The sequence below is a fragment of the Moschus berezovskii genome, chromosome 6 (assembly GCF_049115385.1).
Source record: "Moschus berezovskii isolate FMDL1 chromosome 6, NW_MosBer_1.0, whole genome shotgun sequence".
In the NCBI taxonomy this organism is placed as follows: domain Eukaryota; kingdom Metazoa; phylum Chordata; class Mammalia; order Artiodactyla; family Moschidae; genus Moschus; species Moschus berezovskii.
In genome coordinates, this window is record NC_142465.1 from 80,677,365 (window position 1) to 80,705,347 (window position 27,983).

At 56.1% G+C, this 27,983-nt stretch overlaps 1 protein-coding gene across 4 annotated transcripts; it reads right to left on the reverse strand.

Moving 5' to 3' along the window:
- On the reverse strand, nt 1-27,921 carry CARD10 (caspase recruitment domain family member 10). 4 transcript variants are annotated; one of them, XM_088837224.1, is made up of 21 exons: nt 27,701-27,920; nt 27,278-27,529; nt 26,321-26,458; nt 23,790-24,115; nt 19,545-19,736; nt 18,486-18,641; nt 17,763-17,888; nt 16,482-16,673; nt 14,687-14,821; nt 14,227-14,342; nt 13,403-13,431; nt 12,828-12,951; nt 6,702-6,861; nt 6,150-6,258; nt 5,472-5,715; nt 5,221-5,290; nt 4,066-4,168; nt 2,795-2,953; nt 2,585-2,700; nt 2,026-2,141; nt 173-1,802 (listed from the first exon to the last, which is right to left on the reverse strand). In XM_088837224.1, exons 1-21 carry the CDS (start codon nt 27,837-27,839, stop codon nt 1,559-1,561), a joined length of 3,246 nt encoding a protein of 1,081 aa, XP_088693350.1. In that variant the 5' UTR covers nt 27,840-27,920; the 3' UTR covers nt 173-1,558. The 4 variants fall into 4 exon arrangements, with proteins under 4 accessions (XP_088693349.1, XP_088693350.1, XP_055251538.2 ...); XM_088837225.1 differs by having other exon boundaries at nt 174-1,802; nt 2,026-2,138; XM_088837223.1 differs by having other exon boundaries at nt 1-1,802; nt 27,278-27,921.
- Between the last annotated feature and the right edge of the window lie 62 nt (nt 27,922-27,983).

Here is a 27,983-nt window from a genome sequence, read left to right on the forward strand (position 1 = left end):
CATTGCTCTTGAGGTTCCCTCCACCTAGTCTACCCACTCCCTCCAACTCCCAGGAGCCTGCCCAAGTTCACCACTGTGACTGAGGAGAGTCCTAGGAGGACCAGGAACAACATAGGCATGTGAATCCCTTAAGTGCTTCCTGAAGAAAGGAATCCCATACCCCAAGCTCAAGCAGCACCTCCTCCAGCAAGCCCGCCTTGATTTCTCCCATTGGAAGTGCTCATCTTCCCCAGTGAAGCAGTCTCATGGACTTGGTAGTACACTGAGGGTTTGCTGTTAGTCTTCTGGATTCAATGGCCGAGCCCCTTAGCCTAAGACCACACCCTGCTGGTTAAGTATCCCTGCTCCAGAAGACATCTTTTTGATGATCAGACACAGGCAGGGCTGGGCGCAGGGGTGGCCCATCTGTGGGGCCCTCCTCCGGTCATTTGGGGGCAGGTAAGGTGATGCCAGCACAGATGGCAGGCAGCTCCAGGATGAGTCAGGAGAGAAATCTGACCCTCCCCATGAGCGAGCAGAAACCTGAAAGGTGGCATCAACCTGAGCTGGGGGTGGCAACAAGTGGGACGAGGGGAAGGGGGCCCAGGCCAGGGAGGCAAGCAAGCAAAAGGCCATCAGCTTCTATGACAAACTGTTTAATGTTCCATAATGTGCAGCTTCTGAGGGAAAAAAAAGCCCATTAAAAATCCACAAGCTGTACATTCTGGTAACAGAGCGGCTGGCCCCCTCCCCACCCATCCCTCTGAGAGGCAGGGCAGGGAGGGGCGCAGGTGCTGTGAGAACACGGTCCTGGGTGTGCTCACCGGGAACACACACGGGTTAGTGCCTAAGGGTCACTGGGGTGGGGGACATGACATTTACACAGGGGAGAACCACAGACACACATGTGACTGGAAGACACGCAGGGCACAGGTGACAGTGGACTGGGGAAGCCACAATGCCCCCGTGGAGGTAAACACAAGAAATGTCAGCTGGACGGGTGGGTGTCACACACGACAGGCTCGGGGGCTCCTGTGAACAGAAGAGGCTGCGGAGGACTTCTCCAGTGGTCCAGTGATGGAGACTCTGTGCTTCCACTGCACAGGGCACAGGTTCAGTCCCTGGTCAGGGAACTAAGATCCTGCATGCCACACACAGTGAGGCCAGAAAAAAATAAGAGGCTGTGGGGTCAGGAGACCTCGTGAGCCGAGGGGAGGGGCAGACTCGAGTCCACCCTGTGGGATCTTGGGTGTCCAAACCAACGCACAGGACTGGGAACGCAGGTGCTCTGAGGAGAGCAATGAGGGACGGGACACAGATGTGTGTGTGAGACCCACAAGAAGGGTCCGTGAGACACAGGGCCAGGGGAAGGCCCAGAGCAGCAAGTCCAGGGGTGGGAGGGAGCTCTGGCCAGGGGCTCCTGTGGGTGAGAGAGCCCAGAGCCGAGGGGCCCACGTGAAAAGTCCCAGAGTTGAGGAAGGCTCAGGATGGGGAGGACCTGGCTCCACTGCAGACACCAGGGTCCCCGGCGGTGGCTTCTGGAGTGCGTGAGGAAGGCACAGGCATTCCAGGGGGGCCCTCAGGCCTCGCTGCTGCTGCTGCTGCTGCCGCCGCCTCTGCTGCTGCCACGCTCCACCCACACAAGGCGGGCCTGCTCCTGCAGGATGCGGCCCCGCACCACCTTGGCCAGCTCCTCCGAGTGGCCCCACTCGTGGGCAGACACCTGCACCCAGGAGCAGGGCAGCCCCCAGAGCACATGCTCCGAGCCCCGGCACTGCCGCAGCAGCTCGGAGTCCCGCCAGCCCGGCCGGCCCAGCAGACCCCTGCCGAGAGAGGACAGCAGGCAGTGGTCAGAGCGGGGGATGAAGAAGGACAGTGAGACAGAGAAAGGAATGGACTAAGACATGGAAAGTCAGAGAGGGAGGATGGACAGAGGGAGTCAGAGAGACAGACAGAAGGCAAACGAAGAGGTGGAGAGAGAGAGGGAGCAAGGCATCCAAACAGGAGGACGCGCAGGTCCCTACCCCTCTTCCCGGCCCAACTCACCTGACTTCCCGGACATTCTTCTCGGTCACCTCCACGTGGATGACGATGGGGTAGACCTCGTTCTGGACCAGCTCCCGCACACCCCGAGCACCCAGCTCCAACAGGCAGTGCTTCTTCTCGGGGTAGGGGTGGTTAAGGCTACATTTTACTCCCAGGCCAGAGACCCTAGCCTTCCTGCCCCCTGACTGGGCCCCCATAACACAGTCCCCTACAGGGTCCAGCTTCCCCATCCACCTTGGCAATAAGGAAAGAACTGGAAGGGAAAGCCCAAGACTCAGGGAAACAAGTCACTTTCCCTAGACCCCGATCTGCAGAGGGCGCTGACCCCATTCTTGGCAGCCCCAGGTGGCTCCCAGGGGAGCGGCAAGTCTGAGACAAGGATGAACAGATCAGATGTATCAGCCAAACTCTCCAGGGTGAGCCACTTGAGGCAGAGTGCCCCAGGCCACCCATTTCACAGGTGAGAAGACACCCATGGAACGGAAGGAGCTTGCCCAGGGTCACCCTCTGCTCCTGGGCCCAGAGGGCACCGCCCCCATGCCCCACCCCAAGCACCTACCTTCCCGACAGACTCCTGGATGGCACGGATCCTGCTGCCCAGACCGGGAGCAGCAGGCCGGGCCTTGGGGGCTCCGGGCGCTGACAATGTGCACTGTTCCTCTCCAGAGAGGCTTTCTACAAAGCACAGAAAGGCACAAACGAAGGGCCAGTGGGCCTGACTGCCCCAGGGTGCCACCCTGCCCTCCCATCCTCAAGTGTGCAGGCTCACCCGCTGGGCACACTTGGAAGTCCAGCCGGGAGCTGGGCAGGTCTAGGAGGTTGCGAATGAGCCGGGGCGCCAGGCACTCAGGCAAGAGCACCACGGGCCGCAGGGCAGACACCAGCAGGGGCCGCACCAGGCTGTAGGGTTTGAGGCTCCGCTCTGGCTCTGGGCACGGCAGGGGACAGGATGTAGACAAGATGAGGGTGCAGGCAGGGCCCCAGCTCCTCACTGCTGGGATGGCCAGCTCCCGCAATACTCAGAACCCCAGTGCCTCCTCTCAAGGCCCCCCTATCTTCTTTCCCTTCCTAACACCCACTGCTGGACTTCACTGGGACAGTCCTCCTCCCCATCCCAGGCCTCACCCATGCCCCCTACAGGCCATTCTCCTCTCGGCAGCTGAGGCAGGCTTCAATGCTGAAGTCAGATCCTGTAACTCCCCTGTGTTCAATGCACCAGTGACTTCCCACAACTCTCAGGAAGAAGGCCACATCCTCCACGTGGGTGACCCAGCCCTGCCGGAGCTGGGGAGGCAGCAAGCCACAGATCCTCTCACCTCAAGCTCTATTCCGACCTCACAGATCAGCAGCTCGAATCACGGGACCTCTGCATGCCCTGGTGGCCCAGTTAACTCTGTCAGAGCCTAGGTCATGCCTTCCCAAGCTCCCAGGTGGGCAGGGACCCCTCCTACCTCGCCCCTCCCCTCTATCCTCCCCCCTCACCTCCCCCCGCTTCCACAATGCGTGACAAGAGATTTGCACTTGCTGTACTCAGTGTCCTCCAAGCATACGACACATAGCCATGCCTCTGAGTCTGTGCCTTCTGCAACGAACTCCTCTTCATCCTTGAAGGCCCTGGTTCAAACAATCTCCCTTCCAGGAAGCCTTTCCTAACCAGCCTTTCCCTCAGAATTGCTATTCATTCCTCTGGGCTCCCCTAATCCCTCATCCTCCTTCCTTTAGGAACTCTCTCTGGGGTCATCATGGCACCTTTCACCATACACAGGCAAAAGGCACAGCTGTGCACGCTTTGCCAGACAAGAACAGGCCCATACTTGTCTGTGCCTCAAACAGACTCATGGTCATACCTGAACACAGACCATCTCCCTTCATCCTGGTGGCCCAACTCCCACCAGGTCCCTGGCCTGCACCCTGCCCCTGACTGGAACCCTCCCACAAGCCCTTCAAGGCCAAAGGGAACACCAAGGCCAAAGGACACGCAGATGGGCACATTTCTGGAGCCTGCAGGCAGTGGCTGCACCTTCGCCCTTGGGCACGCACCTGAGCAGGGCTCCAGCAGCAGCTGCTCTGGGGAGTCCCCAGGAGGACTCCCCACATGCTTGGGCTTCACCAGTCGCAGCTGGTCCAGGGCTCGCTTCTTTAGCTGGTGAGGGAGTAGGAAAAGAGGGGCACCTGAGAGCTCAGCTCTGTCCTAGCCTCAGGGAGAAAGGGCCCTGCTGCCCAGTCTCGCGGGTCAGCACAAGAACCTCTTCTCTGTCTGGCTGTCCCCACCTGGCCCAGCACAGCCCCCGAGACAAAGGAGAGTGACCATCACTGGGAATCCCGGGAAGTAAGGCTGCTAGAGCTAGTTAGAGCGAGAGGAGCCTTGGGTCTGCCCCCACATCACAGATCAGAAATCGAGGCCAGAAGGACCTAATAAGATGTAAGAGACAAACTCTGGGGTCTCTTCCCATTAATCAGCAGTGTAGGAAGAGTATAGCAAAACCAAAATCGACAGCGCTGATCATAACAATAGTGGTTGATGTTGTTCAGTCGCTCAGTCATGTCCGACTCTTTGCGACCCCATGGATATCAATAGTTGACAGGTGTCAAACAATGTGACAATGTGACAAATGCTAACTAGATCCCACATACATGAACCCACGAGGCAGGCATGGGTTCCCCATTTTACAGATGAGGAAACAGAGCCTCAAGAGAGGGTCAGGTGGTCATCCACGGTCACACAGCAAAGAAAGAGCAGAGCTGGGATGCAAACTCCGGAGGCCTGGCTCCAAAGCCCAGGTTCTCCACCTTCTCTCTAGTACCATGGTCTCTTGAAATAGTTAACCTCTCCAAGCCTTGCTCTGCCCAGGCGCAAGGTCCAGGGATCAGAGAAGGAAGTGTGACTATCGTTCTGTTAAGTGCTCACCACATGCCACCCATGCTCCTGAGCACCGGGCACACTGCCTCACTTCCCCCTCTCAAATACCTGGACTGGAGCCCTGTTGCTATTCTCTTTGATGGACACACTGGGGATAGGATCGACCAAGTCTGGGTGAAGATGCAACCAAAATGCTCACCAAGAAGATGAGCAACCAAGTGGGTGGGGTCTCCTCCCCCCGCTTCCAGAGAATGGAGCCTGTCCTCTCCCTTTTGACCCCCCGACTTGGCACCCCCTCCCCAAGCCCTCACCCTGTCCTCTGCAGCCCAGCTTACATTACTGCGGGGGCCCCGGTGTCGGCTGGATGGCAGGCATTTCTCCTGAACTTCCAGGAGCTGCTGGGCTCTGGCGGGAGAGGGTGGGGGAAGAAGGGAGGTCATGTCATGAGTTGTAGGGAGATGTGGAGTTCCTCACCTTCTCTCCTCCAGCCCCCTCCCCCTATCCTGTTCCAGAGGATGGCGAGGGACTGCAGGAGAAGAGAGTCCCCCATCCCAGTCCCAGCTCCCAGGGCTGTGGGCTGTGTCACCTCTGATAATTGGGCACGGTGCCCCGGTCTAGGTCTCGCAGGGTAAGGGGGTCGACCCGAGTGCAGAACCACTCCTGCCGCCGCTTATATGCTGGGTCCACCAGCCGCAGTATCTCCTGAGTTTTCACACACAGGGCATGGGGGTCAGCCCGCTCAGGCAGGGTGAGGTTGGCTCGAATGTAGAAGGGCTCAGCTCCCGGCTCCTTCACCCAGGCGTCCAGGGCCTCATGGAAGGATTGGCAGGCTGAGTGTGGACAAGGCAGGGGGCAGCAGCAAGGACAAGGGAAGGAGAAAGTCAAGCATTAACCTCAGAGAGGTCGCACCTTCCTCTTCTTAATGAGTCCATAGCCCAGGGAGGGAGGGGATAGGCCCAAAGGCACCATGTCCACTGGGGACAGAACCAGGACCCAAACCCAGGTTCCTGGACTCCTATCCAGTGCTCCTTTCACTGTAAGTTGCTTACTGAGGACAAGACAGAGGAAGGGCATAAGAAGAGACAACTAGCAAGCGGGCAGCGGTATAGAACGGAAGAGCACTGACGGGAGTGAGGAGGGGAGGCATCCCCCACCCAGGCTGTGGCTATCCCACCCACACTATGGACTGGAGGAGCCTTCTCGTGGGCCCTCAGTTCTGACCTTCCAGAGTCCTCAGTTCCTGCCCGCCCCAGGCCAGGTTTACCCTTGAAGTCCATCAGTGGGAGTGTGGACGTCTGTTTCCGGGGCAAGGTTCTCTGCTGGGCCTCGCCTTCCAGGCCTGCCCCCTCCAAACCAGCAGCCTCTGCCGTTGGCTGGGAGAAAATCCAGACAGGGAGGGAACTGAGCTAGCTTCCCAGGGCTTCCCGGGACAGCTCTGGGGCTGAAGAACACTGCGTGTGGGAGTGACCACGTCTCAAAATTCTGATGCTCCCACCTCATAGGGTGTGTGCCCAGTCAGACCCTGCTCCCTGGAACTGACCTCCCCACCCAGCGTGGCTCAGTCTGGTCTTTTCCATGTGTAAGGGTGGGGATCTGTCCAGGTGCTATCAGTCTGCCCCACCTCCCAGCCCCTACCCAATCAGATTTCACTTAATGCTGGCAGAGGCGGGGCAACCAGCCGCTAGTCGATGAGCCCACCTCTGCTTCGACCAATATCCAGAAACTCCGCCCAATGATCTAGATCTACCAATCAGAGGGCGCCAAGCCCCAGCTAATATAGCGATTCTGCCCCCAGTTCAGAGGGGCGGGGCCTCACCTCTCTTGGTTCTACCCTGGCCGACCCTGGCCCAGAGAGCACCCTCCGCACAACAGCCCCAGACCAGCTGTCCCCGAGGAACGACAGGCTATCTGGGCCCTTGTCCTGAGGCTCAGGTCCCCCCGGGGGACTCCAGCCAGACACTCGGATGGCCAGAGACCTGAGCAGAGAGAAAGGAGATGGAATTAGCGTTTAGTCAGTATGTTGATTCAGTTCAATATTTCTTGGAGAGCTATGCTAACTGCTAAGTCACTTCAGTTGTGTCCGACTCTGTGTGACCCCATAGATGGAAGCCCACCAGGCTCCCCCATCCCTGGGATTCTCCAGGCAAGAACACTGGAGTGGGTTGCCATTTTGCCCCAAAGATGCCAAGACTGCCACCCCAGGCCATTGTACCTGCTGGAATGTTCTTTCCCTTCTTTTTTGCCTGGCAAATTCTGCTTATCCTTCATAGCTCAGGTCAAAAGCAACCCCTCCTTCCCAAACCCCTTAAACCTCTGCACACAGTGAGGTGGAGCTTCTTGCTGGAGCACTCCGTTTTTCTGTTTCCCCCTTGGTTTCCTCCCTCAATAAAATGCCTTGAGAAACAGTCCTCTATCATGTTTGACTCTGGATCCCTACCACCAATCACAAGTGTCTGGCACATCTGGCAGATGACTAATAAAAGCTTGTTATGCTCATAGTCTAGGGCAGGAGGTCACCCTTAAATCATAACAGATCAGGGATGGTTACTGCTGGCAGTAGGAGCATAAAGGGGAGGGGCTTCCCGGAGGAAGCAGCAGCTAGGCTACATGGGGGTGAAGAACAGAAGTACTTCTGGAACAGACAGAATGCTATGGTTCCAAACCGAAGAGCTGATACAGGCAGAAGTGTGGAGAATAGGATACAGTGCAGAAGAATTTAATAACAACAATAATAACAGTAGCATCAAACACTTACTGGGTGCTTCCCATGTACTAGCTGCTGCTGCTAAGTCACTTCAGTCATGTCCAACTCTGTGTGACCCCATAGACGGAAGCCCACCAGGCTCCCCTGTCCCTGGGATTCTCCAGGCAAGAACACTGGAGTGGGTTGCCATTTCCTTCTTCAATGTGTGAAAGTGAAGTCACTCAGTCGTGTCCGACCCCCAGCGACCCCACAGACTGCAGCCTACCAGGCTCCTCCATCCATGGGATTTTCTAGGCAATAGTACTGGAGTGGCTTGCCATTGCCTTCTCCGTCCCATGTGCTAGACACCATGCTAAATTCCTTGCCCTAATTAACTAATTTAACATCCTGGTAAACAGCTCCCAGCAAAGGCAAGCTGGAGCAGCCTATGGAGGGCAAGGAATGAAGGTATCTGACCTTCCTCTGGTCGCAGGGTGAGGTACCACTGACAGTCAGGACAACGAGTCACCAAATCCCTATCATAGGAGAACTCGGCCTATCCCTGAATGAGAAGTGGTGAAGCCCTGTGGCCAAACTCAGAGAGAACTGACCACAAATCTCCCCATGACCCTTCCTCCATGGTTCTGGGGAAGGGGAGAAGTCAGGCTCTGTGGGTGTGCCCCAAATGGAGAGGGAACCCAGGAAAAGTCTGGGCATTCACTCATCTCCCCATCTACCCTGAAAGCTTCAGCCACACTGCCCCCTGCTGCCTGCCCAGGGTGGGCAAGGCTGCAAAGACCTTAACCCAATCAGTACCCATGCAGGGGAAGACCCTGGCCCTCGGGAGTCCAGCCTGGCTCCTCTGCCGCCTCAGTCAAAATAGAGGACCAGGACCCAGGGGCTTGGGATAGACATGGGTGCTGGGGACATCTGGGCTGCCTTGACAGGCTCCTTCGGCCCTGGGACTGTCCTGGCCACATCGATTGGGCACAGAAAGGCCTGGACAGAGATGGGAGGCCTGAGGCTGGGCCTGGTTATGCTGCCCAACGGCTAGTTGGCTGAAGCCACAGCTATCAGCTCCAACCCCAGTACTAACTGTGCTCTAGCCTTTGGAAGCGAGCTGGCCACTTGATTCTATCCCCACATCCATAAAGCAAGGACAATGATGACAATCATTTCCCACCGTGGGTGTAGGCTTAGACAAATATAGAGATAATGCAGGTAGAGGTGGAAACCAGAGGGCTCCAGGGCTTTCCAACTAAATGGGTTATGAAATTCACTGGGTCATGACCGGCACTGTTTTTGAATGGAATGGAATAGAAAATATAAGCCTGCCTCCCTTCAAGTAAATCCAACTATCTTCCTGTGACCCTTTTGTTCCAGGCACTTGTACTGGGTCTCTCCTGTGGCGGGATGCCATCAGAACAGTTTGAGAAAAGTGGCGTGGAGGGTGCCAGCAGGAACTCTGGGGCCAGGAGGCCTGGCTGCCTCCTGGTTCTGGTTCTCAGCAGTCCCCTCTGTGTCTATCTGCCTCGTTGTACAACTTAGTTAAGTTTAAACACTGGACGTTGCTGGGACAGTGCCCGATAAAAACTCGACATTCACTATCACCAGGTGTGATTCAGGACAAGTCACCTCTCTGTGGTCCAGCTTCCCCCCACCCAATTTCAAACCCACAGACAGCTGACCACTGTTGGCTTCCCTAGTTGAGGGCCCAGCGAGCAGACTGCATTCAGGCCCTCCAGGTCCATCTGCTCACTCCCTACCCTTGCCTGCGTGCCATGCCCCCTCCCTGCAATTCTAGCATCAGGGCAGTTCCTCAGCCATTCCACCTTTTCAGGCTCAGAGACCCAGCTTGAGCATCCTCTCCTTCAGGATGACTTTGCCCAACTTCCTGGGGGACCAAGTGACTTCTCTGAGCCTCCACAGCCCCAGGCTACTACCTGGGGGCTCACAGGGGCAGGATCCAGATCAGGTATGTCAGACTCAGACCTCAGCAGACAAGTGGGTGGGGAAGAAAAAGGAACATGGTAGAGGGCAGGGGTTGCCTACTCCAACCTCTCAGGAACTCCAAGGTTTCTGGCAACAAGATCTGATTGATCCTAGTCCTGCCTATGGGAAGGATGGGGTTTCCATCCACCAGAAGAGGGCTCCCAATCCTATCCCCCAGTGTCAGGTCAGGAGTCAGCTCACAGGGGACAACAGGAACTGGGCCAAGTCCTTCACTCTGCCAACCCTGAGCATCACGAGTCAGGTGGCTTGGATGACTGTTGCCCTACACCCTGGGGCACTGTGGGAAGATCCCTAGGTTCATAGGTAAGGGACCTGTGAAGCTGAGAGGTAAGCATGTCACACAGATTACCTCACTGAATCCTCCCAACCACCCTACGGAAGCCATCTGTTATTCCCCCAATATAAGAGAAGAGGCAAAATGAAGCCAGGGGAAGTTACAATTGCCAAGGGTTACACAGCTGGTGGGTGGTGGAGTTAGACAATGACCTACCCAAACCTTCCCTGTGCGAGGTCGGCCAATGCCGGAGATCCTGTCTTTGTGACAAGAGCGGGCAGGTATGGCCCTGCCCAGGAGACAGCACCCCAATACTCTCCCAGTGTCCTCCCCACCCAACATCTCACTTTCACTCTTTTCCACCTGCCTGACCATCCTCTGCCCTGGCCCAAGACTGGGAGCCAAGAGGGGCAGGGGAGAGCGGAAGAGCTGCAACACCCAACACATGGGGAGCACTCAACACAGGTGGAGGTTAAAGCAGCTTCAGTGGGGACTGCCCTGGTAGTACAGTGGTTAAGAATCTGCCTGACAAGGCAGGGGACACGGATTTGATCCCTGTTCTGGGAAAAATCCACATGCCATGAGGCAACTAAGCCCGTGCGCCACAACCACTGAGCCCGAGCTCCACAAGGGGGCCACCACAATGAGAAGCCTGCACACCAAATCTGAAGAGTAGCCCCCTCTTGCTGCAACTAGAGAAAGCCTGTGTGCAGCAATGAATACCCAGCATGGTCAAAAACAAAAGTTAAAAAAAGAAAAAAACTCAAGTAGCTGTGACGAGAGGAAGGGACTCTGGAATCCCCAGCTTCACCACCAAGTGGCTGTGGGACACATTCCTGACTCTGAGCCTCATTCTCATCTGTATATGGGGCTTGCAGGGCTACTCTGCGGATTAAGCCACAACAGCACCAATAATAGCTGAGCTAAATTTCCACTCACTACAAGCCAGGCACTGCATTTAGCACTCTAGTAAGAATATTAGACTCACTGGAAAAGACTCTGATGCTAGGAGGGATTGGGGGTGAGAGGAGACGGGGACGACAGAGAATGAGATGGCTGGATGGCATCACCGACTCGATGGACATGAGTTTGAGTGAACTCCGGGAGTTGGTGATGGACAGGGAGGCCTGGCGTGCTGTGATTCATGGGGTCGCAAAGAGTCGGACACAACTGAGCGACTGAACTGAACTGAAGAATATTAGAACCTCCACAATGACCCCAAGGGACAGGTACTACTGTGAGCCCAATTTACAGAGCAGAAAACTGAGGTACTGAGAAATTAAATGAGTTGCTCAAGGCCCCACAATAGCAAGTGACAGAGCCAGGATTTCAGCTGGCTCACAAGTCTGTTTGAATCCGGCCTGTGCTCTGACCTGTAACCCTGCCTCCAGCCCAGGACATGTGCAAACAGTGCTCCCCAGTCCATTAGGGCTCTCACATCCCTGAACTCCCATCGGCCCACCCCCTTCTCTCTGAGTCAACCACCCCTACCCCAACCCCTCAATCTGTGTTCCTCCCCCATCTCCCTCCTCCCCAGGAACTGTGTGGGCATCAGAGGTGGTCCCATGATCACATGGGCCAGAACCTCCAGCTCCCTCTGCGGCATCCCGAGGCCCTTGGACAGCAGCCAGGACCCCTGCTGCAGGCCTGAGCAAAGGAAGGGAGGAAGGGCCGAGGCAGGCAGGAAGGGAGGCGCCTCCGCCCCTTCCCCCAGAAGCACGTCCTGCACAGTGAGAAACAATGTCACACTGGGCCCTGTGCCTGTGGTGAGAGTGGGGGCAGGGGCCTGGCCAAGCTTCCAGGAGGCAAGAGGCTCCCGGTGCTGCTCTGCCCTGATTTCTCGTGCGACCTGTCCTCTGTAAGCAGCATCCCCACATTCCAGCTCTGACATTCAGTGCTTTCTATGCCCTTCCCAAAACACAAATCTGGTCAGGCCACCCTGGACCTTGGCCCTGGCACATCCCAGCTGCGTGACCTCAGGCAAGTCGCTTAACCTCTCTGAGCCTGTTTCCTCCTCTACAAAAAAGGGGTAATCATAATAGAGCCTGCCTCCCAAGACAGAGGGAATGCTGCCAAGCAGCCAGGAGGCGGCCTTGTGTTCAGTAATAGCTAAGCACCATCCCCCACCCCGCCCCCCTGGCTGCCCAGGTTCCCCAGGGTGCAAAGCACCACACTTCCCCAGCCTGACTCACAAAGCCTGCCCTAGCCTCGACTTTCACCTTTCCCCCTTCCCGCTTCCCTGCCCTCACGCTCCAGTCACCACCAAACACCAGGCCTGTCCCTGGACAGCCTCTGTTCTTTCCTCTTCCATATCACCCAGCTGCCCTCCTGGCCTGCTCTCTCCTGGCTGCGTTCAAAGGTCACATTCTCAGATCAGCCTCTTCTATCGCCTGTTCTCCTGAGATTACTGACCAGGAAAGCCATGCATCCACCAAAACGGACAGAGCACATGGCCTGCAGCATGCTGGGAGCCGCCGAGGTTCGTGTCTCCAGTCTTAAGGGGCCAGCTCAGCTGCAGGGAGTTACAAATGACAAACTACCACCACCCCACCCCGCCCTCAGCACAAAGTCTACTGGGAGGCTCAGTCCTGCTGGAAGATCTGAGCAGGGACAGGCAAGCAGTACGAGTAACAGTTGCCACCTACCGAGCACCTACCGCATGCCTGGCAAAGCGGGGTGCTTGGCTGCCACAAGTCCTAAGCCTCCAAACACCACCTGCAGAAGACATTGCTGTGCCCTTTTCCCTGATGAGGAAACTGAGGCCCAGAGAGGTGAAATAACCAATCCAAGCCTCCAGACAATGGTGACAGCATATGAATTCAATGTCTGCCTCTGTGCAAAAACACAACAGTCTGACAGAGGCATGAGGCAAGGGCTTCGCTGCTGCTCCCTCCCACCTCACTCCTGCTCACCCTTCTCTGGGGATCCGGACCAGCCCCCCAGCTCCACCCCGCCCCAGGCGACTACGGTACCTGTTGAAGAGATCCAGGCCACAGCCTCTGGCCAGAAGGCTGTCCGGCTTTCCCAAAGGCCACACGCTGTCAGAGGACGAGGACGAGGAGAGGCCCGGGGACCAGGGCTTGAGCGTCACACTCCCTGGGGAGGAGGGGCAAGGTTCAGGGATGCCAGCAGAGCCATGAGGGAGGGCTCAGTCCATGAGAAGGGGTTGAGCCCCTCGAGCCCAGGGATGGCTGAGGGCCCAGAGGCCTTGGCAGGTTGGAGGCCCTGGGAACACACTGGACTCACAGGGCTCAGGGCTGGGCCTGGGTCGACCAAGGTGACCCTTCAGTTTCCTGGAAGAAGGTGGAGGGCGGGCTGGAACTGAGTAGCTCCAGAGAGCACAGCTGGGACCAGGAGAGAGGACTAGGATGGGCTCAGGGTAAGAGTTGGGAATCAACTCCCCCAGGGCCTCCTGAGCAGAGCCTCCCTGCCTGGTCAGGGGACAGCAGAGCCTCAGAGAGGGGACGCAGGCCAAGGGCAGCATAGGGAGCACAGGCCTCAGGTGGGTCCCCAGACGAGCCCTCCCCAGGGAGTCCCAGGGCTTTACCTGTGATGTCTGACATGCTGCTGAAGGACCTGGGCAGAGAGAGGGCAGGAGGGGCCAGCACTGAGCGCAGTGGGCACTCAGCCCCATCCCTTGCTCCTGTCCCGTGCTGCCCCAATGTCTGGCAACCCCCAAGCACATGCATGCTAGACTCCTAAAGTCACAGGGCAAGAAGTTAATATTCTGACCGTGTGACTGTGCCCATGTCCCTCCACCTAGAAGGCCACCCCTTCTGGTCTCCCTTTCCTCCAGGAAGCCTGCCCTGACCTCTGATGCCTCATCCCAACCCTACTTTCTACTGTCATTTGTAGCTCCAGGGTCTGCCTCCCACACTAGACCAAGACCTTCCCATCGCACACTCATCATGGCGGGTTCACTCATTACATCAAGCCGATGATGGGGGACACATGCCAGGGGGCAGGATATCTCCCGTCCTCGGTCCTGGCACCAATCATATGATTCAGTTTATCTGGCCCCGTTTTCTGCTGCTGCCTGAACCTGCAGCCTTTCTTGACTGAGATCCTTGACTCCTGAGAACCTCCTCCGTGTCTCCTAGTCCTGAACACCCAGGCTTCCCCTTGGATTAAGGCTCTTTGAGGCTTAACCTCCAGTGACTCTCATGTCAAGGTGCTCAGCTGGGACTGAGCCCACTCTGCCCTTTGATCTTGTCTTAACCCCTTGGTTACACATGACTCCTGGGACCTGGGTTTCCATAGCTCCAGTCATTTAAGGACAGCAAAGGGAGGTGACTGCCTGGACCTGACCCTGGCATCAGGGATTCTGGGAGGTAATAGTAGCGCCCCCCTACCAGGGGCCTCTCCCTTTACCTCTTAGGGGGCGCGGGGTCTTCCTCTCGCTGCCGGCGGAGGATGGAGCCAGCACTGGGCGGGAAGGGCAGGATGGAGAGGCGATTGATCTCCTTCTCATTGTCCATGGCCTCTTCCTGAAAAGTCACAGCAGGGCCTGGTCACCCCCACGGCACCCGCCCACAACTCATTGTGCCAAGTTTGTGCTCATTTCACAGATGGGAACTGGAGTCCAGATTGGGGGGATGGGCTCTGTGAAGTTTTGGGATGTGAATGGCTCCCCAGGTCTCCCGGCACCTGAGCCCAGGCCCAGCACTGAGCCAGTTTCTTTGGGAGTTTCAACAAGGCACTTGGCTTTCGTGGGCCTCAATTTCCTCTCGTGGGAAATGGACTGGTCAGCAAACTGGAGAGCCCCCTGTGTGTCAGTAATAATATGATGGCCACTGTACCCCCCACGTCTGGGCTAAGGCAGGTGTCTTACCGAGGTGTGGGGCTCGGGCCCTCCCACCACAGCTGCCTCCCCCGCTGCTTCTGGGCCTCCCAGCGGGGACGGGAACTCGCTGAGGCTCCAAGTGCTGCTGAGGTTGGAGCACAGGGAATGGGAAGAGGCGCAGGCCTGGAAAGGAACGGGAGAGGGAACGGTCAGTAGCGCTGGGCCAGGGCCAGCCACCACCATTTTCTCAATGCCCGAGTGCTGGAAACAGGGATGAGGTGGGGAAGGAGGGAGCTGGATTCCTGCCCTCATGGAGCTCACAGCCTAGTGGAGGAGACAAACTATAAACAAGCAGGCAGATGAAGGAATTAAGGCTCAGCTTCCAAAAGAGCTGGGAAGGAAGGTACCTAGGGTGGGGAAGGCACTCAAAGGCCCCACCCGGCCAGGGGGCCATCAGAGTGTTTTGCAGGGAAAGTGTGGTTGGAACAGAGAACTCACGGATAAGTAGGTGTTAAAGTTGGGGAGGCAGATAGAACAGTCAGAGCAAAGGCCCTGAGGCAGCACTCACACATTCTGGGAATTAAAAAGCTGAGACTGGGGGGAAGGGACAGTATGGGATCAACAATATACACACTGCTATACTTTAAGTGGATAACCAACAAAGTCCTCCTGTACGGTATATGGAACTCTGCTCAGTGTTCTGCAGCATCTTGGATGGGAGGGAAGTTTGGGGGAGAACAGATACACATATATGTACGGCTGAGTCCCTTTGCTGTCCACCTGAAACCATCACAATATTATTAACTGATTATATGCCAATAGAAAACAAAAAGTTTAATAAAAAAAAAAAGTTGAGACTGAGAGAACCAGGCTTGAGGCAAGTATGGGAACCGCCCTGTAGGACTTCTAGGGCAAAGTAAGCCACTGAGGATATTTAAAAGTCAAAAACCACAGATTCATGCGTCTTTTGTTCTGTTTCTTCAGGTACTACACTCCTGGTGGACTGATCCTCTTTAAGCAAATCTAAGATAGGAAAGGGGCTTCCCCGATGGCTCAGTGGGTAAAGAATTCGCCTGCAGTGCAGGAGACACAAGAGATGCGGGTTCAATTGCTGGGTCAGGAAGATCCTCTGGAGGAGGAAAATGGCAACCAACTCCAGCATTCTTGCTTGAAAAATTCCATGAAGAGAGGAGCCTGGTGAGCTACAGTCCAAAGGGTCACCAAGAGTCAGATATGACTGAGCAACTAAGCACACACACAAAATAGGAAAAGTCTTTCTTTTCCTATCTTGGCAGAGATCTGAGAGCCAGTGTCTGATTTATATGGGATCTGGGGGCTCGGCTCCACTGCTGGATGGTTATGTGATCCTGGGCAAGCCTCTGACCCTCTCTGGGCCCTGTGCAATGAGGCAACTGTACTAGTCGGTCTCTGAGGAACTTCTAGGGCACACATTTTGCATTCTAAGATGCTCGCCAGCCCTTAGGCAGCTGGGGTTCTCCAAGTGTATGATAAGACAAGCTTCAAACTGTTTTTCGCGCCCCAGGTATAACCTCAGAAACCCAGAGGCCCCTACACTCCTGTCCTGTTCCCTGATACACCAACCCCCTCCCATCCGAGCTGCATTTTGTCCACCCTGGCCAACAGCCCCCTCCCAGACTGGTATGTTCTTGACCTCGAATGATGACTCCAGCCAGGACCCACATGTTTCCTCCCAGAGCCGGCATCTTCCCAGGCCCAGGTGAGGACTCCCGATGAGTCCCCCATGCCCCCACCCCCGGTTGAGGCCTCTCACCAAGTCTCACTCTGGCCAAGAGTTCCAGCTTGGACTCCTGACCCTGCTCACCTTGAGATGGGGCCCCCCCTGGACCCGCTGTAGCTGCACCTCCAGCAGGGCCTTGGCGCCCTCCAGGCTGGTGAGCGCCGTCAGCAGCTCATCCCGCTCCACCTCCAGGCCTCGGACCTGCTTCCGGTACTGATCCTTCTCAATGAGGCTCTGCGAGTACTGCAGCTGAATACGGTCTCGGCTCTGGATGGCCTGGAAAGAGTGGGCAAGGAGGGGACTGGGGCCAGGAGCCGAAGGTGACATGCTGGCTCAGCTCTCCTGGCCTCTGACCTCTCAGATCAGACCAGGGGCTGGGGGATGGGTAGCAACAGGACCAGCAGCTAATGTTTATTAAGGACTTCCTTCATGCTTGTGCCCTGTGCTAAATATCGGCTCATTTAATCTTCACACTAACTCTTTGAGTTAGACAGTCTCCTTATTTTCATTTTACAGACAGGGACACCAAGCCAGCAGGGACACAGCTACAGAGTCCATGCTCGTACCATTTCCCAGAAACAACTCAAAACTCTTCTATGGGACACACTGTGTGTGGGGGACTTTATTTCCAGCCTCCAGGGTTCAAAACCCAACCCAGTGCACCCAAAGAACTTTTCCACCCAATGGAGACCAGGGTGCCCAAGAGCTGGGTCCATGGCCATGGGGACCTCCCACCCATTGTCTCAGAGGGAGCAGGGGTGACAGTCTCAGGGGCTAGGAGCAACCAGGTGAAGTGCAGTTTCCTGGGCCCACCCCAGACCACCTGAACCAGTATGTACGGGGTTGAAACCCCGAATCTGCGTCTTCACCAGGGCCCCCGAGGCCCACTCTCACGTGTAGGTGTTAACCGCTCCAGGGATTCCAGGGATTCGAACATGGCCCAAGGACAAAACCTGCTGCCCTCCCTGCTGCATGGGGAGCTCAGAAGAGGAGGGCTGGGGGCCTCGGCCCACCCCTCAGGAGGTGAAGGAATGGTACCCAGGGCCTGGGAGCCAGACCTTTTATGAATCTCTTCACCAACAAACATTTGAAAGCCTCGCTCTTGATGTGGGGAGAACAGGGATTCAGATGCAAAGGCCGCCCACACCAGCTTTCAAACCTGTCCCAGGAGCCCAGTGAGGCAGGTGTGTTGAGAGGGCAGGGCTGGCATACCCCAGCGCTCAGGTCCCCTGTCTGTTTCTCCTGGCCTACTTGCTCCATCCTACACTTACGAGTACACTGTTTGTCTGCGATTCCAGTCCACCTGCCTCTCCCCGTCTTCCCCTGGATGGGAACCAGGACTGGGCACACGGCAGCGGGGCTCACCTGGTCCCGCTCCTTCTCGATCTCCTCCAGCTGGGCCAGGACGGTGGCCATGCGGTGCTTGTACAGGTCACAGTCCTTCTGCAGCGTACGGTGCTTCAGCCGCAGGTCTTCCATCTCCTGCAGGTACTGTGGGTGCGGCAGGGTGGAGCGGGATGGGACACACCCCGGTCAGACTCCAGGGCTGGGGACCATGGGCAGCAGCCCAGCAGGTCCAGGGAAAGGCCTGAGCCCCAGGAATGAGTGCCCACCTCCCCAGCTGGGTGGCCTGGGCTGCTAACTGACATCCCTTCATTGGGCCTCAGCTGCCTGATCTGTAAAATGGGGACAACAACCCACCCCCAACCCACCTGGGCCTCCTCATTTCAACTGCAGTCTGCCCCATTAACCCACTCTGCTTCCTCCACAGCACTCATCACCCTCCGCACATGAAGTGAGGGACTGTGGATGATGCATAAGGTGTTCTGTTTGTCTCCCCTGTTAGAATCTGTCCTCCCCAGAGAAGGGACCTTTGTTTTGTCCACGGATGGACCTCAACACATATTAGAGAACAAATGAATGCACAGCTCTTGGCATGGGACCTGGCACACAGCAGATGCTCGGGGAAAGCTGGCTAAAGTAAACGGGTGATGCCCATTGCCCCCCCTCCCCAGGAGCTTCCCCAGGCTGTGAGCAAAAAGGCAAGTGGGGGCAAGGCAGGGGGTGTTTGGGGAACGTGGACACCACCTTGTCCCGCAGCTCCTCAGCCCACTGCAGCTCCCCCTGTACAGCATGCAGCTTCTGGCATAGCTCCTGCCGGCTGTCCTGTGCCTCACGCCAGTCATGTTCCAGGATGTCTAGGAGGATGCGCTCGGAGCCTGGGGCCCCTGGCCGGCTTGCCTCCTACAGGGGCGGGTGTCAGAGTTCAGTGCTGCCTCAGTCCCTTGCTCTGGGCCCCTCCTGAGTGTGGGATGAGGGGGGACACATATCCCTCAGCCCCAGCCCACTAGCTCTGCCCCCTTGGCTGAGAGCCTTGGCCTCTCTGAACCCTGGCTTCCCCTTCTGCTGAGTGGGTGTGGCCCCAGCAGCTCTGCCCACCCTCCAGGGAGCATCTGGGGTACAAATGAGGTAAGTGGATGAGGGCATGCTCGGACAAGTTGGACCAGGATCTTATTCCTCAACAAGAACCAGGCCTGTTCTCTCTTGCTCTGGCCCCCACTCGCTAGCTAGGACAGAAGATGGGTAATATTTCCAAGGCCTATTTCCACCCGCCTCCTCTGGCCTGACAAGGGGTTTTCATACGGTCTGAGCCTGGCCCAGGCAGGTAAACCATGAGCCGAAGATCCAGTCCCCAGACCCACACCCTAGCCAGGCACCCCCAACCCTATAAAATACACCAGAGTCCTAGCTTCCTCCCCCACTTCCTGTGAGGAGTAATGGCCAGGTGGCAGGCCCATGCTGTCCCTGATCTGCCACAGGACACTGAGCAAGCCCTGGGGCCACCCAGACCTCAGAGGTCTCAACCTTTCCGCGGTCAGACTCCTTTACAAATCCAAGGAAAAGTGGGAGCCCACTCCCCAGAAAAACGCTCACACACAAAATTTCAAGGAGTTCTGAGGCTTCCCAAGTCCCCCTTCCCCCAGCCCCAGACCCCAGACTCAACACCCAGGGCGAGCTGAGGGACTCCACTCAGAGCTTAAGAGGCCAGCCAGATCTCAGATCCCTGGATCTAGAATCCTCATTTTCCAGGCCTCAGGGGGACAAGTGAGCAGGAGGGTCTGGCCTCCCCCCGGCCTCCCCCCATACCTGTTGCAGGCCTTCCTGAAGCTCCTGCAGCGAGGCCACCAGCCGCTGGTTCTCAGCACGGAGCTCCAAAACCAGGTCCGCACTGTCGGGCTCTTTCTCTTTCTCCTCGGCCCCAGGGAGTGGCCCCCTGGCCCTTCGCAGCTGCGTGCACTCTTCCTCCAGCCGGCTCACCTTGAGCTTGAGCTGATCCACCTGGTGCCCAGGACACGGGTCAGCTCAGGGAGGGAGCACTGGCCAGGCCAGAGGGAAGACAGAGGTCCCACTCCTGCAGTCCGGGGTGCCTCCCCAGTTCCCAGAGGGGCCCAAGCAGGCATCCTCCCTGGACATGTCTATGAAGAAGCGATAGGCTGGACCAATATGACAAGGCCAAGCCACCCTCCCAGGGGAATCTGCCTCAGGGACTTGTGGGTGGATGGGCCAGATCACAACACACTTCTCTGTCCTGCAGTTCTGACATTGAGCACAGGCAACTGAGCCCAGCACCAGCATAATGGCCGGGAAGCAGGGCTGCACCAAGAATAGGAGGACCCAGGGGCTGGGCCCAGCTCGGCCTCTAACTCTGTGTGGTCTTGGGCAAGTCATGGCCCCTCTCTGTGCCTCAGTCTCTTCATCTCCCAGGGGAATAAGGAGAAGGATAGCTTTGAGCGTCTCACCCAGCCCAAGAGCCAGGATGTCTCCCCTCAGAAAGCCTCCTCACTCAACATACATGCACAGAACGGCCATAAGTCTGATCCTCCCTTAGAGATACTCTTACCAGAGCCTCCATGAGGGATGGTTACGCTGTTGGTTCACTCTCAACACAAATTCCAAATCTGGGGTCCAGGTTTCAATTGTACCATTTACCCCCCATCATCCTGAGCAAGTCATTTACCTCCTCTGGGCCCCAGTTTCCCCATCAGTAAAATGCGCCTATTCAATCCCCCTGCTCCTGCTCCACCACCTACCTCCCAAAGTCATTGCCAGCATCAAACAAGACAGCAGGTGGACAGACGCCTTTAAACTACAGAACTGCTGGGGGTGTAACCGTGGCTATTTTTACAGCTTTGAATAAAATCGTAGGACCCTCCCCTCACTGTTACCAGTTTAGTGTGGGCAGCCAGAAACTGACCAAGGGGGCTGCATGGGTGGCTGAGTGGTGGCTATGGCAGAGATGTACGACCAGCTGGCTGGATTATGAGTGTACTCAGCCCAAGTGATTTTCCAAATTCATGTGGGGTCTGAGGTGGCTAGACAGCGATGCGAGGAGCAGCAGGTGGCAGGCCACGAAATGAAGTCATTGTTGGAAAAAGACACAGTGACCTCTGGGGTTACACTCAGGCATGCTGATGTCTGGTGCCCTAGGAGCGCCCTGGCCTTGCTTGGAAAGGACTCCCAGCCTCCCAGCCTCCAGAGCTTTGCATGGCATTCTCCACCCCCCTACCCCACACACGCAAGGGTCTGGAGACTGGGTCAGGCAGTTCCACGAATTAACAGCCCACTCCTCCTCCGCAGAGGACTCAGAAAGAAATTCATGACTCTCACATTCCTTTCCCCTCACAAAACCCGCTTTGTGAGCCGCCAGAGAAAGACAGCTAGTTACAAGGGCAAATGTGGTCACACCCTCTCCAGCAAACCACAGCCACACACCCCGGCCTCCTGCCTGACCCGAGCCGGCAGGCTTCCCGGATAAGCTCAGGGGACAGGGCACCTGGGAGTCTCCGCCAAACACCAGGAAATAACAGATGCATTTAATCCTGGTGTACAAACTCACTTAGCACAAAATTATAGTGTTCATTCCTTTAAGTTTATGTTGCTTAGAAATAACAGCTCATTAAATTTGCACCTTATAAAATACAGTATTAAATCACAGCCACCACACACCTGTCCAGGGGGGAAGGGAATCTAAGCTGCCAGGAAAAAGCATGATCAGCTGCTCTGTTCATCTCTACCTGCAAAGCCTTTGTTAATTGGTTGCGGAAAAGCTCCAGTAAATTAAGGCAAGTGTACGTAGCCACATTTAAAGAAAAGCTTATCTATTAATTGAATTTCATCCCTTACCCTCCACCAGCTAAACCGGGAAAAAGCAGCTGTTCTCTGCCCACTGGCAGATTTCTTAACCCCTAGGGCCATCCTGAACCTTCCCCAGTGGCTCAGCGGTAAAGAATCCGCCTGCAGTGCAGGAGATGCAGGAGACATGGGTTTGATCCCTGGGTCAGGAAGATCCCCTTGAGAAGGGAAATGGCAACCCACCCCAGTATTCTTGCTTGGAAAACTCCATGGACAGAGGAGCCTGGCGGGCTACAGTCCATGGGGTCGCAAAAGAGTTGGACACAAGTGAGTGACTAAGCACACACATACTATGTGCGACTAGAGCTGAAATGCTGACACACAGAGAACCTCCAACATCTCTTCTTCATCCCTCTACCCAACCCCAGGAGACCCAGGCAGGTGCGCGCACACCCACACAAGGCACCCCCCACCCAGTCACAGGCACATATCCACCACTTCAGCAGACCCAACCTGCAATCATGTGCAACCCAAAGGTCAGACAAACTGTGCTGGCCACAGCCCCTCCCAACACCCAGGGGCCAGTGGCCATCACTGTCCTCTCTGAGCAGGCTCTCCCCACCAGGCTCCTCCCCCACCTCACCCCACCCCCAGCAGTGCCCAGAGTAGACTCAGAAATTCTCCATCTTGGAACCCTGGGAAAGTACTCCAACCAACCTCTGTGTGCCTCAGTTTCTTCATTCATAAATGGGGATAATAACAGGGCTCTGCCTGACCCCCATTCCAGTGGAGTTCCCAGGAAATTACAGGAGTTGATGGACATCAAGCCCGGAGAACCATGCCTACTACAGCTATGATGTCACTGCACCGTGACCTCCCACTTCAAGGATGAGGAACCTGAGGCTCAAGTGGGCCTGGCAGCCTGGGCCCATGAACCTGTGGCCTCAACAACCCCCAGTCAGGACTCCTTTCCCCAGATGTCCACCCCCACCCCCAGTAGGACACCCACAGTCTCAGACTCCAGCACATCAGTGCTCTCACGCTTAAGGCTCATCGTGGACATGCGACCCATTGTCCACGGCCACCTCTCATGCCCTGGGGTGACCCAGCCACAGTTGAGACTCATGGGGTCAGAGGGCTTCAGATCCCACCATCAAAATCCCCCAGTGGACCCTTGTGCAGTACTGCCAAGGACAGCCTACTGTGTGCCACGTTGGTGCTCAGTCACTCCACTCATAGCCCACCAGGTTCCTCTGTCCATGGGGTTCCCTAGGCAAGAATACTGGAGTGGGTTGTCATTTCCTCCTTCAGGCGATCTTCCCCATCCAGGGATCAAACCCTCCAACTCCTGCCTTGGCCGCAGGCACTGTCAAATCCTTGAGACAACTCGCTGCAGCAGTAAAATCCCAGCTTTATCCCCATGTGAAGACCCAATAAGACACCAAGAAAGAGAGGCTCAGTTTCTCAGCCTGTAAGAGGCATGGACTTGTTCGCTTACAGAGAGAACTGGGTGAGAATTCATCTGGATGGGAGCGAGAGGAACAGCGTCACGAGGCAGACCTGGGTCACATCCAGGCTGTGCCACTTGCCACTCTGCGACCTTCAGCAAGTCCCTTTACAATCTACGCCTGTGTCTGTACTTCCAAACAAGAACGTGGAGCACGTGTCTTTGTGAGTTACATGATATGATGCGTGTACCCTACACAGCATAGAGTCATACTTAATAACATCAATAACGATGGCTAACCATAATCCCGGTTTTGAGCACTAACCCTGCACAGGCCCTGTACATGTCTTAAATTCTGTGACTTAAATCCGAGGAATCCTTCTACCTCAAGGTCTCTCTGCCTCAGCACTTGCGGACATTTTGGACTGGACAGTTCTTGATTGTGGAGCTGTCCTGAGCTCCAAGGACGTTGAGCAGTATCCCCTGACTCTACTCACTAGACGCCAGTAACACACTCCTGGTTGTGATAATCAAAAGTGTTCCCAGACATGGCCAAAAGCTGCTAGCAAAAGGGGGAGCAAGATCAACCCCAGCTGAAAACCACAGTCATAACTCAATGAAATAAGTGCTATCAATATCCCCATGTTACAGATGAGAAAACTGAGGCACAGGGTGGAGAAGGGACTTGCCCATGGTCCAGTAGCCAGCAGATGGTGGCTCTGGGACACCAGTCGGCTACCATATTACTGTCATTTTTTGCAAAGCTGCCCCTTCCCCATGGCACACCCCACCCCAACCTCCCCAGGGCCTACCGCCAGCTGCAAGTCCCGGCTGCGCAGCACGGCTGAGTTCTTCTCCTCGCTGAGCTGTGCCAGGCGCATAGCAATCATGTAGTTCTCATCCTTAAGCCGCAGAAGCTCCAGGCTCCCCGCCTCCCAGTCCTCCCGCAGCCGCTGGCAGCGCTCCTGAGCCTGCTGTTGCTCCCGAAGCCGCTGCTCCAGCCCTGCCCGCTCCTCCTCCAGCACCCGGCCCCGGGCCTGCAGCTGCTGCTCCCGCTGTAGCTGGCTCTTGCGAGCCTCCCGCAGCCGCCGCACCTCTGTCATCAGGAACTGAGTCAGGCCTTCAGGCCCCTCCTCATCTGCCAAGGACAAGGCAGAGAAAAGTCAGGTCAGGCAAATAATCCAGCAAGATGGCAGGCTACACTGAAAAACCCAAACAGGAAAAACACTAGAAGGAAATATTTGAACCCGTTTTTACAATGTGAGGACAGGGAAAGGCTTTCTAAACAAGGCAAAAATAAAAAAAACTATGAGATTTCTGAATTATGACAGATGTAAGAAGCAAAGTTAAAAGATAAGTAACAGAGTGGGAGAAAACACAACAAATGACACAGAACCATACTATATAAAGAGCTCCTACAAATCAATAAGCAAACAACAAAATAAAAATATGGCCAGAAACTGTCAAATTGAAAATTCCCAAACAAAAAATGACTGGTAAACATAGGAAAGGGCTTCCCTGGTAGGTCAGCTGGTAAAGAATCCACCTGCAATGCAGGAGACCCTGATTCAATTCCCAGGTCAGGAAGATTCCCTGAAAAAGGGATAGGATACCCATTCCAGTATTCATGGGCTCCCCTGATGGCTCAGACAGTAAAGAATCCACCTGCAATTTGGGAGACCTGGGTTTGATCCCTGGGTTGGGAAGATCCCCTGGAGAAGGGAATGGCAACCCACTCTAGTATTCTTGCCTGGAGAATCCCCATGGACAGAGGAGCCTGGCGGGCTACAGTCCATGAGGTCACAAAGAGTTGGACACAACTGAGCATGTATGCATGCAGATGCAATGAGCAACATATTTCCCTATGTTTGTGCTGAGCTGTGCTTAGTCGCTCAGTTGTGTCCCACTCTTTATGACCCCATGGACTGTACTCCACCAGGTTCCTCTGTCCATGGAATTTTCCAGGCAAGAATACTAGAGTGAGTTGTCATTTCCTACTCCAGGGGATCCTTCCAACCAAGGGATCAAACCCATGTCTCTTGCATCTCCTCCATTGGCAAGTGGATTCTTTACCACTGTGCCACCTGGGAGCCCCTTCCAATTCACTAGCAACAATAATAACAACAATAATAGTAGTACCACTAACATTTGACTTTACTCTTTGGTCTACATACATATATTAATTTATGTAATCTTCACAACACTTAAGATAGGTACTATTTATTGCACCCATTTTAAAGACAGAAAAACCCAGGCACAGAAATGTCAAGCCATTTGCCCAAGGCTAACTAAGCTGTTGAGTAAGCTGAGTATATCTCTCAACAAAGTGCAAACTGAAACAACAACATATTATTTTTCACATATCTAGCCACAAAATAATATATTTTTAAATGATCCCCAGGATGAATGAGGGTACAAGAAAAAGGGTGCTCATACACTGCTGGAGGGACCCATGTTGTGTGTGTGTTAGTCGCTCAGTCGTGTCCGACTCTTGGCGAGCCCATGGACTGTAGCCCACTAGGTTCCTCTGTCCATGGGATTCTCCAAGCAAGAATACTGAAGGTGGGTTGCCATTCCCATCTCCAGGGGAATCTTCCCAACACAGGGATCAAACCCAGGTCTCCTGCACTGCAGGCAGATTCTTTACAGACTGAGTCACCAGGGAAGCTACACATTCTCTAAGAAATATGACTTCTCAGAACGTCTCCTGAAACACACATCTACACAAAGATGCACCTAGAAGGATGTTCCCAGCACAGTAATATTTGCAAATAACACATCAAAACAGGATGTGTTAAATGACTATGGCACATCACAAACAAACACGATGCAGTCATTAAAAACAAGCATAACAGAATCACACTAGTGGTGGTGGGGGAGTGAATCACAAAAATCAGTTGTTCCAAGAAAAAATGAAATACAGAACAAGACATGTAAGATGATCCCCTGTGTGTGTGTGTGCGCGCGCGTATAATTGCCAAACTGTTACCAGCAGAGCAGAGTTGAAGTTCAGAAGTAAAGATCTTTGCTGTTTATTCTCGTCTCATGGCATGTTTGAATTTTTTACAGAAGAAACTGCAAACTGGTACATGTCGGCCACATACATGTCTGAGAACAATTTCAGGGGGAAAGAGCCACGTTAAGTGTGTGGGCTCTGAACTTAGACTCTAACTGCGTTACAAACCCAGCCTCACACTCAGCCTGCTGCAGAGGCCTTGGGCAGACAGTTTCAGTTGCCTCTGTGCCTCAGTTTCCCTGCCTATTCAATGGCCACAATGGGAGTGCCCCCTTCACAGGGAGGGGGCAAGGAATCTGCGCTGGCACCCACTGCAGACCCACTCACCGAGGATCATGGAGCAGCGCTGGGCAGGCTCTCGGCCAGTGAGCAGCGTGAAGTGCTCAGGGTAGTAGAACTCCAGGGCTTCCAGGAAAGCCTCATAGCCCCTCTTCCCGCGGCAGCGCAAGATGTCCATCAGGCGCCCTGGAGAATGGGGGAGGGGGGGGCGGTGTCCAAGTGTCAAGGTTAGGGCTGCCCCCAGTGCCTAGCTGCTTTCTCCCGTCTCTCCCTGCCCCCTAGCCTGACTACTCCAGGGCCCACATTCCCTAGATCTCTGAACCAGTGACACATACAGGGGCCTGACTCAACACATCAGAGGAGATAGCCTGTCTGCTGCAGCCAGGAGAATCAGGACCCACTCCCCTACTGGCAACTATGTTTCAACAGCTCCCCAAGCCCCTGCCTGCCCTCCACACAGATAAGGGCCAGCAAACGGAGCCTGCCTTTAAAACGGCATAGAAAAGCCCCCTCCATCCTCAAAGGCAAACCAAAGTATCTATCTCGTTGACCAGTGCCTGAAATTCCACCATCAGACCCTCATCGCTTCGCCAGCTCCGTTCAGACACAACTTACGGGAGAAGGCACCCTCAAAAAACTGGGATGGGAAAATAAAGAAAAATAACTCTCCGAGAAGTATGTGACACACAGAAAGCGGGGGACAGGGAGAACCTATGAAAGCAAAGGACACAGGAACGAGGCCAAGTCCACCAGCTGTGACCGGGAGGTCCCAAGTCCGGCCTGAACCCTAACTACAGCCAACCCCTTACTCTAAGGTGGGCCGAGGGGGCGGGAGAGAAATCCAGGCGCGGTGTGGACACGCGGACACGCTAAAGGAGGCAGGATGGCGGACACACCAACCATCCCACCCTGCCGACGTGGAGACCGAGGTCCGGGGGATCAGAGCCTTTGGCCGAAGGCCGGCCCGGCGCGCTCAGGCCCGACCCCGCGCCCCCCACGGCTCACCGGTGCGGTTGACACGGCACGGGAAGCGGTAGGTGCTCAGCACCTCCTCCTCGTCCTGCTCGTCGATGACCCGGCACTGGCGCAGATACGGCGTGAGCTTGGCCGGGTTGAGGGTGCGCGTCAGCCGGTGCCGGACGCCCTCGATCCGCTCCCACAGCGCCTCCTCCTCCGCCTCGGACCCGGAGCCGGCCCCAGCCTCCTCCTCGGCCTCCCCAGCCTCGGCTCCGCCCGGCATGGCCGCGTCCTCGGGGTCTGCGGGCCAGAGGCGCGCGAGGGTCAGCGCGGGCGCCGGGGGCGGGGTGCGCCGGCCGACCCCAGCTACGGGCGTCGTCCGCAGGACCCCTCGAATCCCCTCGGCTTTCCCCCGGCTCCCCGCGCCCCGTCCGCGCCGGGGGTGCCCGGCCCCGAACTCCCGGGACTCACCCCGAGCGCCGGAGCCGCCGGGCACTCCCGGGTCGGCGCTCGGGCGGCGGCTCCGCCGGCGCAGGGGGGCGGGGTCGGCGGCGCCCCCGGCCCCGCCCCCGGCCCCGCCGCCGCCCGGGCTGCCCGGGCCTCCCCACATCGCCGCCCGGGTCCGGGCCAGGCGTCCGCACGGCCAGCCACCCGCACGTCCGCCCGCGAGCCCGGCTCCCGGCCGTCCGGCCGCCGCGCGCCTCCCCCCGCTTCCTGTTTCCCGCCGGCTCTCTCCCGGCCCTGGCTCGGCAGG